General features: G+C 43.7%; 1 protein-coding gene across 6 annotated transcripts in view; it reads right to left on the bottom strand.

Moving 5' to 3' along the window:
- The window catches only part of ME3 (malic enzyme 3), a 217,552-nt gene that overhangs the window by 63,677 nt on the left and 135,512 nt on the right, over positions 1–18,363 (bottom strand). For all 6 annotated transcript variants that reach the window (XM_010345647.3, XM_003935071.2, XM_010345646.3 and 3 more), the window contains exon 5: positions 10,896–10,971. In XM_010345647.3, coding sequence (XP_010343949.1) covers positions 10,896–10,971 — 76 coding nt within the window. The remainder of the gene's footprint in view (positions 1–10,895; positions 10,972–18,363) is intronic.

Below are 18,363 nucleotides of genomic sequence, written 5' to 3'. Positions count from 1 at the left end.
TAAGGCCAGAGCATTCATTCACCTGCAGGTGACCAGTCCTTCCTGGCAGGCTGGTGAGAAACCCCATTGAGAGGATATGACAGAAAGATGCCTGCCCTGCATTCTGAGGTTCAGGTGGGGGCTGCAGAAACAGCTGGAAGGAAACCACATCAAGTCACTTTATTTTCCGTCAAGGAAACTCAATGGATACTCAGCCTGAGAACTTGGGGTGGTAGAGAGGAAAGGGCATAATTAAGGGAGAAAATGAAAAATAAGTGTTTGTGCTGCTGCTACAGCTCCAAAGTTTAGAGACCAATCTAAGTACTTTCCAACCTACTCCTTGATTACAAAAAATCCAATTTGAAAAGAACAGCGCTCCTTGTGACATCTTCTAGGATCACTACTGCATATGAAATCAGGAAGAGTCTCACACTGCACTGGGATTTACCTTTTGCATTTGGCAAAGAATTGCTGAGGGCCTACTATGGACTAGATGCAGTGCTAGTTCAAGGCTTACCTACTGTGAATTAATAGATGTGAATGAAGCTGATGGTGATGATAGGAATAGTTGTATTATTATAATGGATATACTTTTATTCATTCATTTAATACACATTTATGAGGCACCTACTTTGCTTAAGACACTGTGGCAGATTCTGGGGGAGGGAGCTTCAGTTTGCACATCTGCAAAAACAAATATGCATGGACTCAGCCCTTAAAGGATTAATGGGCCATAGGAGAGATGGAATGTACACATTAATAATTGTGATTCTGGGAGGGAAGCCGGACTATAGCAGAATAGCATAAAGAATGGCAGAGATTAGAAGATGGGAGGTTAACCCTTCATGGGTGAAGGAACACACATGCCATACCTTGGACAGGTGAGGACTGTAGCGTATGGGTGAGGAGAAGGGCATTTGATGCAAAAGAAAGTTAAAATCTGGCTTATAGATGCTGGGGGTGGGGGAAATGTAGGGTATGTGTGAGGAACGAGAAGGTGTAGGTTGCAGGAAAGGAAATAATGAAAAGTCAGACAGGAGTCAGACTGTGAAAAGCCTTGAATGTTTGGCCAAGGAGAGTCTCTCAGGGTAACGGTGAAGTTGTTTGTGGCCCACTCCCACCTGCTCACCAGCACTAGCTCTCTCCAGCTCTAAAAGCCTTAAGTTTCTAGGTCTCTGATCCCTTCATTGGAACTTGGCTTTGGATCTGCTCTGGGCTACAGATGTTCTGATTGGCCATGGGCACCATAGGGTTTGGTTAAATCCATGAAAGTACATTGCTGGGCACTGGGGATAAAGAGATGAAGACCCATTCTTGCCCTGGAAGAGTTCATGATCTGGTACCCAAAGGGCTTATGGTATCTTCTCACTTCTATTCTCTCTTTTAGTGGAAATAGGTGGAGAGATTCGTAAAAATATTCCTCTGCTTCTGAAAAAGTCTCTGGAGGGTTCAAGAGATCCATGAAAATCATGATATTTTCCCTTAGATTAGTCTACTGCCTCTGGAGAGTGCTCACAGACTGCATCTCTCATGTGATCCTACCCTATACTCCGGGCAGGTAGGCGGGTCTGAGATTATCTCTGCTTCACAGGTGAGCAAACAGAAGCTCAAGACCTTTATTTTCTCTATATATTTGATAAGTATCAGCCACATACCAGGCACTCGGCTGGATGTTTCCACATCAGTTATCTTAAACCATTAAATGACTTAGCAAGGTCATCTTGCTAGTGTATGTGGCAGGGTTCCAGTCAGTGTTCCTGGTTCAGGGCTCCTTCTACCACCCCAACTGGCTGGGCTAAAGTGCCTATGCTCTTGGCAAAGTCCTGCCCTGCTTTGGCACCTCTGTCTCTGTAGTCTACATCTGACTTCCTGTTGGTAGCTCTCTCTGTTGGAGACTATGCCCTCATGCTGCGCCTGGGCGTCCAGACTCTGGGCATTTCTCTATCATCTCTCCCAATTAAAGCTTCCTTATTATGGTTCCCATGCTCTCAGAATCCTTCTCTGTGCTAAAGAGGCAGTGAGTGACATGAAGTTAAACAGAGGAAATCTGCTACTCCAGACTGTTATCCCCACAACCCTAGGATGGTGACAGAGCTCTGCAGTACCACTCTCCCAGGCTGGACATGCCCCAGGGCACTCTACTGCAAGACAAACTCCTCTGAGTGACTGTCTTGCCTCCATCTACTGTCTGCCCAGAATCCTACTGTGCTCATAGGTGAGTTACTGCAACAGTTTCGCAACCAGACTGCTTGCCTCTCATCTTCCTCCCTTCCATTCTCTCCTGCCAACCAGTGTTAGATTCATTGTGTCAAAAGCCCATTTTCGTTATGCCATTCCCAGGCTCAAAGACCATTAGTGACTGAGCAGTCCGTAGAATAGAGTCCAAAATACTTAACTCTTCAATGATCTGAATCCAACAGACCTTCTGAAACGTATCTCCTGCTACACATCTGTACACAATTGCCTTCTGTGGCTGTAGTGGCCTTTTCATTCTTCCCAGAAACACTCTGAATCTGCCTACCACCTCTCCATCTCAATCTCTCTATTCCTTTCTTCTGGAGGGTACTTTTCCCCATTCTTCAGCAGCATAAATCTTGCTTATTACAATCTACTGAAATTTCTTTTTCCCCTGAATTGCTGTATCTACCACACATGGTTCTTGTCTGCATTTTACAAACATGTATTAAGGACCCACTGCTTGCCAAGACCTGCACAAGGTGCTATTTAAACCTTTGATGGTGAAAGCATCTGGGTTGTTATTTAACATTGTTTTAAAATGCAAATTTTATCTCACCAAACAGCCTTAGTGGTTGATAGCTGAGGCTTTGGAGTCTGATAACCAGTTTCTGAATGTAGGATCCTTGATGATGTGCCATGTGTAATTTTGGATAAATAGGTAACTTTTCTGAACTTCAGTTCTCCATAAAACGGGTATAATAATACTACTACTTAACTCATAGGTTGTTGTAATGATGAAATGAAATAATATATATCTTATTTTAACCTGGTGCCTTGTATAAAGCAAGAATGATGAATAAATGGTTGCTGCTCTTATGATGGTGATGATTATTTAGGGCAGAGATTGTATCTTAGACTTTGAAATTCTTTCTGATCTCTCCAGTTTAGCATCAACCATACAATTATTATCTGTTAAATGAATGAATGAAAAAGAAACCAAGGGGAGACTTTGGCAAATGCAACATTTAAGGAAGTCTGGCCATGCGAAGCTTAACAGCTATAACCTTGGCATCCCAATCCACTGCTATGGCTCCTACTGTCCTAAGTGGATGACACCTGTAGCTAACTGTCTGCTGGACAATGCCACTTGAATGTTCAACAGTCTTCCCAATTCCCACAAGTCCCTAACCAAATGAATCTTCTTTTCCCTCTTACTCCTTTTGAGCCTTTTTACTCTGCTGTTCTCCTGCTCTCTGTTACCCTGTATCTTCCAAGTTGAAAAACATCCAGTCTTCTTTGATTATTCTGTGTTAGTTAACTGAAGCCCATTGGTCACCAAGTTCTGCTGCTGGTGCCTGCTCCCTATTTTAAACACCTGCTCCATTATCTTCATATTATTTCTACTGCCTTGGATCAGATCATCCATCTTCACTTGAGACACCGCAGTGTTCTCCTGAGTGGTCTCTCTACTGGATTTTCCCCATTCCATCTCATTTTTCTACAGCATATCCAGATGTATCACTTTCTTGCCCCCAAATCTCTAGTGGTTCCTGATGCCTATACAATAAAGCCCAAACATCTTAGACTGGCACTTAAAGCCTTCCATGGGCTAGGCACAATCTACCTTTTGAATTTCCCCTTTATTATCTCCATACTCCATCCAAACTGAAATACTTCCAATTTTGCACAAGCCTCATACATTCTTACACACATGCCATCTTATTACCCTTGAATTTTTCAAGTAACAGTTCAAAAACACTTCCCTCCATGAAGCTTCCCTTCTGAATTTTATCACTTCCTTCTCTGAATTCCCATAGCATTTTCCTCACCTACGAAACTTATCACTCTCTTCCTTGTATTATAGTTATGCACATTTCCTTGTGTTTCATAGTAGCTTGAAGCTCTTCTGGGGCCAGTAATGGGTTGTGTCATCTTTGATTCATCAGCACTTAACTCGGTGCCTGTAATGTGACACACACTCACAAATAATGGGCAATGTGGTAGATTCAACAGAGAGAATGAAGTATCTTCTGCACTGAACAGAGTTTAGACCTGCTGTGGATTAACAAGTTCAGACAGAAGATACCGCACCCTGTTTTTCATGACATCCATGGACCTCATGCTGGGAGCTACTAGTTCTGTATATTGTCAAAAGGCTGAAGGCAAACCTAGGCAGCATCCTTAGCTCTAAAACCTAGCAACCTTTTCCAGAACAATAGAATCACATTTTCCTTGTTTGGAAGAGCTTTATAATTCATAATTCCCCTGTCTCTCTGATGACTCAGGGCAGGTTTGAAGGATGGTGTGCCACATTCTTTCTTTGCTCACGTGCCTCAGGCCTAAGGCCTTTTCTGAATTATTGCCCACATCCTTTAGCTTGGGTCGACCCAGTGGGACTGACCCAAGACTGACCTGAGGATCAAATATTCTTGCTTGCTCTGGAGCTTCCTTGGACTTGTAGCTACAGTTGTAGGTTGCCCATAGCACTGTTTATAAAACCGTCTTCTTCCTCTTCCTTTTGTTTCATCCTTCCTTCTCATCTTTCCTTTTATCCTCCTCCTCATAATCTTCTTCCACAACAAAAATAATGCACACTTCTTAGTTTCAAATCTTGGTTCCACTCCTCCCTTGCAAAAAACCTAACCTCTCAGCTTCCTTGTCTATAAAATGGGAATAATAATAGTCCCTACCTCCTATGGGGTTGGCATGAGTTAATCTATGTAGAGCACTTGGCATCATACCGCATGAGGAGGATACGATGATGTGCTGTCCAGATCCTCCTGTAAAAATGAAAACATTATTTTCCCAGCTGTATCCTCAGATTATCAGTCCACTTGGGGAGTTTCCCCTACTGAAGAGAGCTACCTTGCCCAAAGCCAAGGGCAGCCCAATATAGGAATCTAAAGGCCCACTTTGTTGCTTCACCTCTGGATGCTATTGAAGGGCCATCCTAGCTCCAGAGCCTCCTCAGGGGCTCAGTGGAGCCTTGCTTGAGGTCTTACCACAGTTTGACCTCTCCTGCTCTATCCTGTTTTCTTCCTTCACACAAGTGTCGGCCGACTCAAGAGCACTCCCTAATATGTCTCAGGGACTGTTTTTCAAGAAATCTAACCCCTGACAATGAGCACAGAGTGGGATTTAAAACAAAGTGGACCAATGCATGTTAGGTAGGCACTTGGCACTAGCAATCTGCTCCAAGTGTAAACACCTAAGTGGCTGTTACAGAGGATGTGCCCAGTAGCAGAGGAGGATCCCCTGGTTCTCAGCACCTCCTCCTCCAGAGGCTCCTGGGACTGGGTGAGGGAGAGATTTAGGAGCTTGGGAAAACTGTTAGGGAGGAGGGTTGTTCTCAGCTGAACCTTCCTATAGGCTCCAGGCAATGGCCACTGTGGGAAACAGTCTGAAAAGCAGTTCTCACTCCTCTTTGTGATTTACGCTAGACAGCTCAAGACAGCCTGGCCTGGCCCGCCCCCTCCTTCCTAAAAAGCAAGGCCCACAAAACTTCACGGTCTCCCCAGCCCTGGGCTTTAGCCCCATTTCCCTTGCAGCCTACTCTTCTTACATTGCAGTTTTCAACTCTGCTTTTTTGCTGGGAAACCATGGAAAGTCATTTTTTACTCTCTGAGTTGATTCAGAAGTTCTTTTGAACCACTCCTCTTCTCTAGGCAAGTGGCTAGCAACAGGTCTAAGGATCTCTGTGCCTTGAAAAACTCTCTCCCACTTAGCAGCTGGTTGGCAAAGTGACTTAGGACCACAGTTATGGGCTGAGAGCCAACACTTAATTGTGGGTAACCTCAGACAAGTCACTTAACCTCAGCTTGGTCATCTAAGAAATGACACAACTCTACACATTCTTTTTTTTTCTTTTTGAGACAGGGTCTCACTCTCTTGCCCAGACTGGAATGCAGTGGCCCCATCTCAGCTCACTGCAACCTCCACTTCCCAGACTCAAGTGATTCTCCTGCCTCAGCCTCCCAGGAAGCTGGGACTACAGGCATGTGCCATCATTCCTGACTAATTTTTGCAGAAGAGATCAGGTTTTACCATTTTGACCAGGCTGGTCTTAAACTCCTGACCTCAGGTGATTCACCTGCCTGTGCCTTCCAAAGTGCTGGGATTACAGGCATGAGCCACCGTGCACCGTGCCTGGCCTTTTTTTTTTTTTTTTTTTTTTTTTTTTGAGACAGAGTCTTGCTTTGTTGCCCAGGCTGGAGTACAGTGGCACAAGGCTCACTTTAACCTCCACCTCTGGGCTTCGAGTGATTCTCCTGCCTCAGCTTCCTGAATAGCTGGGATTACAGGCACCTGCCACCATGCTCAACTAATTTTTATATTTTTAGCAGAGACAAGGTTTCACTGTGTTGGTCAGGCTGGTCTTGAACTGCTGACCTCAAATGATCTGCTCACTTTGGCCTCCCAAAGTGCTGGGATTACAAATGTGAGCCACTGCACCCAGCCACACTTGGACACATTCTTCAGGACACACACTGGGGATTTCAGAAGTCCTTACTCCAACTTCTCCCTGTGTCTGTGGGAATAGAATGAAGTAGTGAAGGAGAAGTTCTGCATCAGTCCCCAAATGCTATGGAATAATGATGAGAAGAGATTCCCTACCTAAGTAGGAAGATCTTCCTTTCCACTTTCTAAATAACAGGAAAATACGCATCAAAAAACAAGAAAGACTGTGGCTTGGAAATTCTAAACCTCTAAAAGGGTACCCTGGAGATGGGGGGAGGAAACCCTCCAGAAAAAGGACAGTGAGTAGGGCAGGGAGGGGCCCGGGGTAAGCCAGAGGCAGTCCAATCAGCTCTAGTGGACCTGTTTACATGCCAGACTACAGGCCCAATATTCAGAGCTCCTGGTTTTTCCAGAGAAGCCACAAATCCAGGTGCTTGGATATTTATTTCTGATGAAATTTCGTGATTTTAAAATGTTGCCCATGAATTCAAAATGTTAGAAATCCACTAAGGGCCATATCAAATATATCTAGGGGCCAAATCGTCTGACTGCTCATTTGTGGCCTGTGATTCCCAGGTAAAAGAGCCTCCTCAGGCCCTGTCTACCCTGCTATGTGGGCTACAGCTGCCTGCACCACCTCCAGTGATGGCAATATCCATTCAAGTGCACTTCAATGTGTATAGACTTTATCACAGTTAATTCTTACAATAGGAAAGCAAAGCTCAGAGAGGCTATCTGCACACGCAGCAGGTAAGGCCAGAACCCAGGGCTGTCTGATTGCAAAGCCAGGTCTTATTCCTCTACATAGTCACTGGGACTGATCTCCAGGTTTCTTCAAAGTGAGGCAGGAATAAAGGAGGTGGTCTCAGACACTCACCTGTGCACTCTAGGGTGGGTGGGAAACTGGATACCTGTTTGTTCCTTATCCTCTGGGGTCTCTTTGGCAGCACAGATGCAGTGTATGTCATTATTTTTGAATCAGTCTTTCTAACTAGACTTTGAGCTCCTTGAATATGGGCCCATATACCTTCTCTGTATGTGAACCTCCAGGGAGCTCTTCCAGAGTAGATGTTTACTAAAAGATGGTTGAATGCAACTGAATTCAATACCGTGGGCCCAGATCTGCTCATGCAACTTAATATTCTCCTTAGAGGCTCTGGATAGCTCTCTTTTCTGGGGCCTGCTGGAGTCCTACCTCTTCCAGGGTACCCAAAGCCCTGTTTCTCTTCCTCTAAAATCACAACGGTTGTGGTCTCCATCTCTTTGGCAATTAGCATTCAGGATTTAGAAGGTTCTCAAAATATGTTTATTGAAGTCAATAGATATTTAGCTCCTAAGGTTCTATTTTCAATTTACATCTCAGTTTCCCAACCACAAAACAAAGCAATCTGAGGGTAGGGTCCATGTTTTTCTCATTTTTCATTCCTCATAGCAAGGCCTTTGATACAGTTGTGCCCTGATAAGAGGAACAATTGAAACCTGAAATCTAGTCCATCATCCCCTCACCAAACTCCTGTGCCAGGTTGGAGAGAAGAGTGCCTTTTAGTTAGTTAAACAGAGGTACCTTTATCATTCTTTCTAATTCCTTATAATTTGCACAAAAGCACCGAATATATTAGCAGAGAACCCCCGGCACAGTATCTGTGACATGAAAGATGCTCAGTCTGTCTATCGACTGAATTTATTCAACTCCACAATCATCTATTGAGTACCTCCTTTGTCTAAGGTTTCCCCAAGATTGAACTGTCTAGGAAGGTGAGTGAAAGAGGTAACTTTACAGGACCCCAACAGCATATACACTCAGATTAGCCCATCCAGTAAGCTGGCTTTCCTTAATGTCCCAATATTTTATTATAGACTCATGCTAGACATGCTCTGGAAACTTGCTTCTCTGGGCCTGGGACAAAAACCCGCAGGGCCAAGGGCTTCACATAACTGGAGTCTAAGAAGATAAGCAGGAGGGAGAAGCACAAGATGAAATGATACGCAGACCCAGATGTAAAAAATGAGCTAGGACTAAAGTCCCAGGGTCTTGGCTGTGGCTTGAGCCTGGCTCCTGAGAGCCAGGGTTCTGTCCCCAGCCTGCTCTGTTTTTAAATAAAACTCCCTGGAGAGAGACAGCAGTGGGTGGGACACAAAGAGAGGTAGACAGAAAGAAGCTGTATTTGGTGTCTAGTGGAGAAGGGTGGAGGGCCTCGGGGAATGGGCAGGGAAAAAAAGAGAGAAAACAGTGTTGGAGTGTCAGAGCCTCCCAGGCAAAGCAGGGTGATGTGAACATTGGCCCTGAGAGTTCCTTGTACTATATTTGGTCAGCACCAACCCCTCCCCAATTCAGGTGTCAAAAATGCCCTCACCAGCCAACCAGTGGATGTTTTGCATTTTTGCCTCACTCATTTTGTTTTCAGAAGTAACAATGATTTTAGATACCAGAGCCCCTCAGATTCCTCCATAGATGTCTCTATAGCAGGAGATCTGGGGATTTAGCCAGAGGCTAATACAGTTCTACAAAGTTGCATGTTTTTTTTTTGAGACGGAGTTTCGCTCTTGTTACCCAGGTTGGAGTGCAATGGCACAATCTCGGCTCACCGCAACCTCCGCTTCCTGGGTTCAGGCAATTCTCGTGCCTCAGCCTCCTGAGTAGCTGGGATTACAGGCACGTGCCACCATGCCCAGCTAATTTTTCATATTTTTAGTAGAAACGGGGTTTCACCATGTTGACCAGGAGAGTCTCAATCTCTTGACCTTGTGATCCACCCGCCTCGGCCTCCCAAAGTGCTGGGATTACAGGCTTGAGCCACCGTGCCCGGCAATTCTTTGTATTTTTAGTAGAGACGGGATTTCACCATATTGACCAGGATGGTCTCGATCTCTTGACCTCGTGATCCACCCACCTCAGCCTCCCAAAGTGCTGGGATTACAGGCATGAGCCACTGCACCCGGCAAAGTTGCATGTTTTAACATCACTGGGCACGGTGGCTCATGCCTGTAATCCCGGGAATTTGGGAGGCTTCAACAGACAGATTGCCTGAGCCCAGAAGTTCAAGACCAGCCAGGGACACATGGCAAAACCCCATCCCTGCAAAAAAAAAAAAAAAAAAACAAACCTAGACATAGTGGCTCATACCTGTAGTCCCAGCTACTGGCAAGGCTGAGGTGGAGGATCACCTGAGCCCAGGAAGTTGAGGTTGCAATAATCTGCGACTATACTCCAGCCTGGATGACAGAGAGAGACTCTGTCTCAAAAAAAAAAAATTAAAACTTTTGCATTCTATATTATATTCACGCTTGTAATCCTAGCACTTTGGGAGGCCAAGGCGGGGGGATCATCTGAGGTTGGGAGTTTGAGACCAGCCTGACCAACATGGAGAAACCCTGTCTCTACTAAAATACAAATTAGCTGGGCATGGTGATGCATGCCTGTAATCCCAGCTACTCAATAGGCTGAGACAGGAGAATCACTTGAACCCAGGAGGTGGAGGTTGTGGTAAGCTGAGATGGTGCCATTGCACTCCAACCTGGGCAATAAGAGTGAAACTCTGTCTCAAAAAGAAGAAAAGGAAAAAAAGAGAAATATTTTCTCCTAAAGTTTTTAAGTAAAATGGATGTTCCTGGAAGAAGTGGCAGGTTTATTTTATCACTCTACATTTATGCCCCACATCCCTACCCCCACACTGCTGTGTACACCCAGGGTGCACACACCTCTAAGTGTGAAGATATTGTCCGTCATAAGCTTTCACCTTTGGAGCAGCATGTCCTCACCCCACATCCTAGTCTCTCCACTTGCTAACTGTCCACAGCCTACCTCTCAATTCAAGGCCCAGCTCCACTGTCACTTCCCCCATGAAGTCATCCCAGAATCATCTCAGGCTAAAAATCATCTCTGCTTCTGGTCAAGTTTCACCTTGTTAGTCTTTTGTGCCTCTGGCTTGTCTTCCACACAACAGATCAGCTACTCAAGAAGAGGGTCTATGCCTGATTTCTCTCTGTGTCTACCATGGAAACTAACACATATATCTAGCAGGGACTCAACACAGGCTGAACATATCTTCAGATTAATGATCACAATAATGAAGTGCAATGTCACATGGATGCCTGGTTAATGCAAACCTCTACTCTGTGGTGTACCTGTACTTGGCTATAATAGGTCTGTGGCTTAGGAATGGGGGATAGTATGATGCCTTTAGTGTCACAGTGGCTCATTTTATAGCTGGAAATGACTCTGGTTCAGGCTTAAAGGATTCACCCAACAATAATGCAATAGCAATGGAAATGAATCATACCTTAATATTGTCTTCTGGCCAAGAGTTCAGCATTGTTGCAAGGTGGCCCTTGTCATGAATGGTGATGAACAGTCCACTAAAGGAAACAAAACATGTACACACAGAGAAACCAGGCAGTCAGACTAGGAACTGAGCAAAGTTCACAGTACTGGGTATTGCATTAATTAAATTTGCCCATAGACCAGGGCAAGAAAGATTCCTGCCCTAAGCCCCAACAGTTTAGAGGGTCATCCTCTGGCTTTCTTCCAAATTGCTTCTCTCCACAGGGCAAGGAGTCCATGGGGCCAAGGAGTGTGCCTACCTAGAGCCTGTGCTCCCCAGAGTCTGTGCCCTTCTTTCCTCCCTCTAGACCAGTACCCAGCATGTCAGAATTCCCTGACTGAATGGCCCCAAGGCTGATTCCAGGGACTGTCTGGGTCTCTTCTCCAGGTCCCTCCTCCCAAGTACAGACCACACTGCAGTGTCTGGATCCCGAGGGCTGGGGCTGTGACTGAAACTTGGAGTTGTGGGTTGGGATGTTCAGATACATGTGCATGAGGTTCTTGCAGTAGGGGATGGAGCTGGGGATGGGAAGTCTTGAGCTACTCCATCATCATCACACACACACATGCATGCGCACGCACGCGCACACACACACACACACACACACACACACACACACGAAGGCAATGGGGGTTGGCCAAGAGCAGACAGATACTGGAGGGAAATCAAGCTTTGAAAGCAGGAATTATACCTTTTGAGATTTGCAAGTTTGCAACTTTTTGCCTGAAGGCAGTCCAATCTGCAGGCAACTTGGGGCAACAGAAGGCCAAAGTCTTAATAACTTGAGGTGTCAGATAATAGATTTGTAGCTAGAAGAGAAGCCAGGAAATGAAGAGGGAGTGGGGTCTAGAAGGGAATAAGCTGCAGAAAGAATAAACTCCCAAATCTACGCAAATTATTGGCTGACTAAACTATGCATACACAGGGGGATTGGCAAAAAATAAGTACAGCTGGAATCTGAAAAAAAACTGAGCAGAGATTTTAGTTATTGCTGATTAGGAGAGACAAAGTTGGGAATTTGAGTCCAGCCAAATCAACTCCCTGCTAAAACAAACATTACTCATCTAAGAAATAAAACAGAATCCAGAGTCCACAGAATCCAGGGTACATTGAAGTCAATTTTAATATTCTGATTACTCTATATATGTTAGAAATTTTCCATAATGAAAAAGTTAAAACAAAATAAAACAACTACAAAAACATCACCAAACCCTAAACTGTTCTTGACCTCCACATTTCCTGCCAGGACTGTTCCCTTTCACTCTCCTCCCTTCCATTGCCAGACTTCCTAAAAGCATTGCCTATACTAGCTGCCTCCATTTGTTCATCTCCCATTCATTTCTCAACCCACTGCAGTGTGTCTTGTCTCAACATGATGCTACCAAAACTGCTCTTGCAAAGGCTACCAGTGACCTTCACATTTCTAAATGCAATGGACACTCACTAGCCCCCATTTTCTTTGTCTTCTCAGTGGCATCTGACACTTTTCATCACTCTACCCAACTTTTGGCTTCTGTGACTCCATTTTCTTTGAGTTTTCCTCTACTTCTCTGCTGCTCCTTCTCGGTCTCTTATGCTGGGTAAGTCAGCCAGCCATTATGCACTGAAGTTTCTCAAAACTGTACTATTTCACTTTTTTTCTTACTCTTATTCTATTTGTGATCTTATCAATACCCAAGGCTTTTGGCCAATGACTCTCAAATATCTATAGACCAGCATTTCTCGCCTTTGGCACTTTTAACATTTTGGGTTGGATAATTCTTTGCTGTGCAGGGTGTCGTTGTCTTGCACATTGAGGATGTTTGGGAGCATTCTTGGCCTCTACCCTCCAGATGCCAATAGCACCTCTCACCACATTGTGACAACCAAGAGAATATCTCCAGATGTTGTCAAATGTCCCCTGGAGAAACACATTATCTCTGATTTTAGAGCCACTATAATAAACCTTTTATTTAACTGCCTACCTGACATTTCCCTTTGCATATCTCAAAGGTATTTCAAACTTAGCATGTACCAAACCAAATTTATCATCTAATCTTCCACCATTACGACTCAAAGACAAGACAAAACAAAGAAGATAAAACTGATTCTCATTCCTTCTCCCTTTCTCAGTGAATATTACTCCTTACGTATCTAATTTGATGATTCCAACCCCTTGAAATCATCCTTGATGCTCTCCTCTCTTCTTTTTTACAACTAATTGCCAAGTTCTTCATTGGTACATTCTAAATAACTCCTGGTTCACATACTTCTTTCATCAGAAACACCACCTCCCTTGTCCGGGCTTCCAATATCTGTTGCCTAAAGTGCCACAATAACTTGGTAACACCCACTCTTGCCTCTATCCTATTTTCTATATGCTAGTGAGAGCAATGTTCTTGAAATCAATGACTCATTGTTTTACTTCTTGTGCTAAAAATAGACTAAAGACCAAAGTCCTCAACATGCCTACAGAGCCTTGTCAACCTTCCTTACTTCATCTTGTTCCACTCCGCTTCTTACTCTACACCCTTCAGCCACACTGACCTTTTTCCACTCCACCCCAGTGCTACTTTGAAACCACCTTTGCGAAGATTATGACAGTGAGGGAAATCTAGCATGGCTGACTTTGTCTTGCTTCTAGCCTTACAGACAGGCTGCCCTTACTCATCACTGGGCACGAGCCAGGCTAACTATGGGAGAAATTTAGTTTCTAATTTAACTTGAAGAAAGAGTAATAATAGCCTCTTCCGAAAATTGATCCCTTCCTTGTTCAGTTTTGGGGGCCGAAACTGCCTTTGTAAGATGAATGAAAGATTAGGATTATGAAAAGGGCCTCACCTCTGCTAAAACATAGGCATAGTTTCTATAATCCCTTACTGCTCAGCAGCCATGTGGCTAGAGGTCACAAGATTTTTTTACTTCCCTGGTTGCTCCTATAGCTAATATCACTGTTGTAGAATCTGTTGGTCTTTTGAGATGTTTTTCAGATTTTTGCATTCTGGCAACCAACGGACCACACCAACACCCATGACTCATAACTCAAATGGTCCTGTGGCCCCTACCCAGAGGTGGGCTCAGTGCACAAGAACCATTTTCCACACTCTTATCATTTCATCCCCAACAAATTAGCAGTGCCCATTCCCTAGCCTCCTGACCACCAAATTATCCGTAGAATCCCTAGCCTCTGAGTTCTCAGGAGGCTGAGTCACTCTTTCCTCTCAGCTGCCTTGTGTTAATTAAACCCTTTCTTCATTGTAATACTGCTGTCTTAGTGAATTGGGTTTGCCAGTGGGCAGGAAGAACCCATTGGGCAATTACAAGTTCACATACAATTCCTTCTGCCTAATACACATGCTTCTCCTCACTCTTCAGTTAATTCATACTCATGCTCTTGATAACTTCCAAGTCAAAGGAGAGGCTCCCTGCTATATGCTCTCAAAGTCACATTTATTTGTGTGGCTATTTCATTAATCATCCCCATCTCCCTCATTAGACTGTAAACTTCATGAAGGCAAAGTGTGCATCCAGTTTTGTTGTTATTGTTCACTGCTGTATCCCTAAACTTAGTCCATAATACATGCTCAATGCACAGTTTTTGAATAAATGGAAAATGAATAAATGAATGATGATAATGATAGTTGGGGGATGAGGATAAAAAGTGTTGAATAAAGCTGGAAGAGAGTTGGAACAAAGGCAACTTGTGTGTGTGCTATATTGTATCATGTTCAAGGAACCATGTGGGTTGTGCTGTTGCCTGTGGCTTAAAGCAGGAAAATGAGCACATGGAGACGGTAGATGAACCAGGAAAGAGGAAAACACTGGAGTTTAAGACTTGGGAGTGCAGGGCTCCATTCATCCCACAGAATTGAAGACTTGGGGAGTGCAGGGTGCCATTCACCACAGGGCAGGGTAGGTATTTGAATTAACTTACTCATAAGGTTTGAGAGCAATGTCCAGGTGAAGGGTACCAGGATATACCATCCTAAAATATGCCCTATATATCATCCTAAATGATATATACCATCCTAAAACGATCTATAGGTCAAACTATAGATCATTTTGAGCTAAAGACCATTTAAAATAAACAGAGGCAGGAAACGCTCTGAAAACATAGCACAAGTTTTCTTTTTGTAAAGGAAATTTACTTTTACAAAGGAAATTTCCACTTGCAGAGATTTCTCCTTCTCCCTTACCAGGAAGAGGAGGTCTCTTAACAACTCGTATCAATGGAGAAGGCAAACAAAGGGGTAAGATCCATGCACAATTTTAGACCTTACCAAAGCTCTGGTTGGTTAATTAAACACAGGATAGGTGTGATTACTTAAATTGTCTGTGTACATTAAAATAGACCCTTTTTTTTGTTTAAGATAAAAAGGAGAGGGAGGAGTGACACTTAAAATGAGTATTTTTATGTTTAAATTTGAAAAACTAAAATTTGAAAGGACTTATTTTATTTTTCTACATGTATAATTTCATGCTCTGCACTGCAAAAATAACATCTTTTGAAAGGCATTAACAGCTTTTAACCACTTCTCAAAGTACTTTTCCATGTATTGCCTAAACTGTGGCTAGCTACCAAGGATCATGAAAGGATTGCCCTGGCTGGGGGTTTTGAGATGTCTAACCCAAATATTTTATTTTATAAATAAGGACATTAAAGTCTAGAGAGGTTAAATGACTTGTCCAAGGTCACACAGCTCATAAGCAGCTGGGTCTGCTTGAACCAGGATCCTGAGTCCAATGCTCTTTCCACTAATGCAGAATGCTGGTTTTCTCAAGGATCTAGTTCCTAACAGACACCTAGAGGTGTGAAGTGTACCAAACAGAAATGCACATTGGAGTCCCTAATAAAATAGTTTTCTTTGATGTATATTGAGGAAGTAAAATGTGCAGGGATAGGGATTATGATAAGCAAATGTATTTCAGGTCCCATCAAGAACCTTGCCCATCTTTTTATTTCCTGGCAGTACTGCATCTAAAGCAGCTCAAAGAAGATACAGTACCCCCGTGGAAGAACACCTCTTCAATGACCTCAGCAATGTATTTACAGATTTAGGCCATTTTCACTCAAAGGATGCCATTTTCTCCAGCTGTAACTAGTGATGGAGTTGGTTCTTACCTGTTTTTCATGATGATATGGTTTGTCTCTGGGTATCCACCCAAATATCACCTTGAATTATAATCTCCATGTGTCAAGGGAGGGACCTGTAATCCCCATGTATCGAGAGAGGGAGGTGATTGGATTGTGGGGGCAGTTTACCCCATGCCGTTCTTGTGATAGTGAGTGAGTTCTTATGAGATCTGTTGGTTTTATAGGCATCTGGCATTTCCCCTGCTTGCACTTCTCTCTCCTGCTGTCTTGTGCAGAAGGTGCCTGCTTCCTCTTTGCCTTCTGCCATGACTGTAAGTTTCCTGAGGCCATGCAGACTTGCAAGTCAATTAAATCTCTTTTCTTTATAAATTACCTAGTCTCTGCTATTTCTTTATAGCAGTATGAGAACAGACTAATACACATGAGATTCTGATCACCTTAGGAATGCAGACACTTACCCCTCTGCATTCCTTCTTAGTGGCTTCAGGAAGAATATTCAGTTGCCTCAGGAGGTGCTCCTATCTAGACCTGCTTAGTTTCACTCTGAGATCTCAGACCTACAGGAGTTCCTGAGGCTGGAATGGGGAGTTTCAAGTGATTTCCAATCATACAAAGCACTGACAAGTGATGAGGCTTCAAACAACTAAAGTGATGGTTTACAGAAACATTAGAGAGAATGTAGCATAGACTAGGAGTTTAATGTATGTGCTTTGCAAATGCAACACCTGGGCTCGAAGCCCAGCTCTGTAACTTCCTAGCTACGTGGCTATGAATAAGTTACTTCCCTTTCTCAAGCTTCAGTTCCTCATGCGTAAAATGGAAGAAGTGACACCGCCTGCATCATACCCTTGTTATAATAATTTTAAAAGACAATGCGTCTTTAAAGAATATATTACAGTGTCTCTGCTGGCCTATAGTAAACACTTAACAAATGGTAGCTCTTAGTGTTGCTAATCTTTTTTTTTTTTTTTTTTTTTTTGAGACGGAGTTTCGCTCTTGTTACCCAGGCTGGAGTGCAATGGCGCGATCTCGGCTCACCGCAACCTCCGCCTCCTGGGCTCAGGCAATTCTCCTGCCTCAGCCTCCTGAGTAGCTGGGATTACAGGCACGCGCCACCATGCCCAGCTAATTTTTTGTATTTTTAGTAGAGACGGGGTTTCACCATGTTGCCCAGGATGGTCTCGATCTCTTGACCTCGTGATCCACCCGCCTCGGCCTCCCAAAGTGCTGGGATTACAGGCTTGAGCCACCGCGCCCGGCAGTGTTGCTAATCTTAGTGCATAGGTTAAAAGTATGAATTCAGGAGTCAGAATGCCTGGGCTCAAATGCTGGCCAAATGTCCAGAGAGATATTTAGCTCATAGTAAATGTTTTGCAAATGTTTGTATATAATGATAAATTAGTGTTTTAGTTAGAATCATCCATTTCAATATGCATGTTTGTCAGGAGCCATGATGAATAGTTATATGTGTTACTGAAACAAGAAGATGGTTGTAAATAAAGTATGGCAGATAGAAAATCTTTCCTTATGTGTGTCACTGAGTGGGAATAAAATAGAAGGCTCTTTGGTGATGCACAATTGGGACAAATTTTCCATGTTCCCTGCAAAAGCTAATCTTCAATGAGAAAGAAATCAAGGGAAAGAAAAACATGTTACAACAATGCAACATTTATTTATTTATTTATTTAATGAGCTTTTTTTGAGTATCTCCATTCCAGGGACACTGGCAGGCCCTTTATGTACATTGTCATAATGCTCATGCAACACTATCCAGGGGGCATCACCATCATTTTATAGATGAGATGAAGAGGTCGATCTGTGGAGGCTGAGGTAATATTAGGATGCAAGTCTCTTGGATCCCAGAAACATGCAAGACAAGTTTGCAAAATCCCTGCACACTGTAAAACCCTGTAGACACATGAATCTTAATAATTGTCTAACCTCGTCCAGTATGGTAAGTCTGAAGTGGGTGTTAAAGTAAGCCTTCCTGGGAGCACACTGCTCTGGTTTCCCGGCAGCTCTTTATGGATGATTGGGGTTGTGATTTAGGTGCCAAGGAGCTCTCTGTATTCTACAGCTGGGTCTGTTTCAATCTTTTCTCCTTGAGAGTGAGTCAAAACCCCTGGGAATGAATAATGCCCTGTGAGGCACTGCCTTTGACAGCTAGTGTGACATGTTTAAAGTGGTATTATCCTGCTCTGAGGCACAATGGGAAGCAGGAAGGTGGGAAGACACAGGAAGCCCTGGGCCTGGCTCTGCAGAGGTGCAGAGACATTTCCAGCTTTTGAGCAAATTACAGGCTGCCCTGGGGATCCCAAGGCACTAAACATCCTGCAGTGAGTTACTGCAACC

The sequence above is a fragment of the Saimiri boliviensis genome, chromosome 6, assembly GCF_048565385.1.
Source record: "Saimiri boliviensis isolate mSaiBol1 chromosome 6, mSaiBol1.pri, whole genome shotgun sequence".
NCBI classification, from domain to species: domain Eukaryota; kingdom Metazoa; phylum Chordata; class Mammalia; order Primates; family Cebidae; genus Saimiri; species Saimiri boliviensis.
This window is presented reverse-complemented; position numbering and strand designations above follow the sequence as displayed.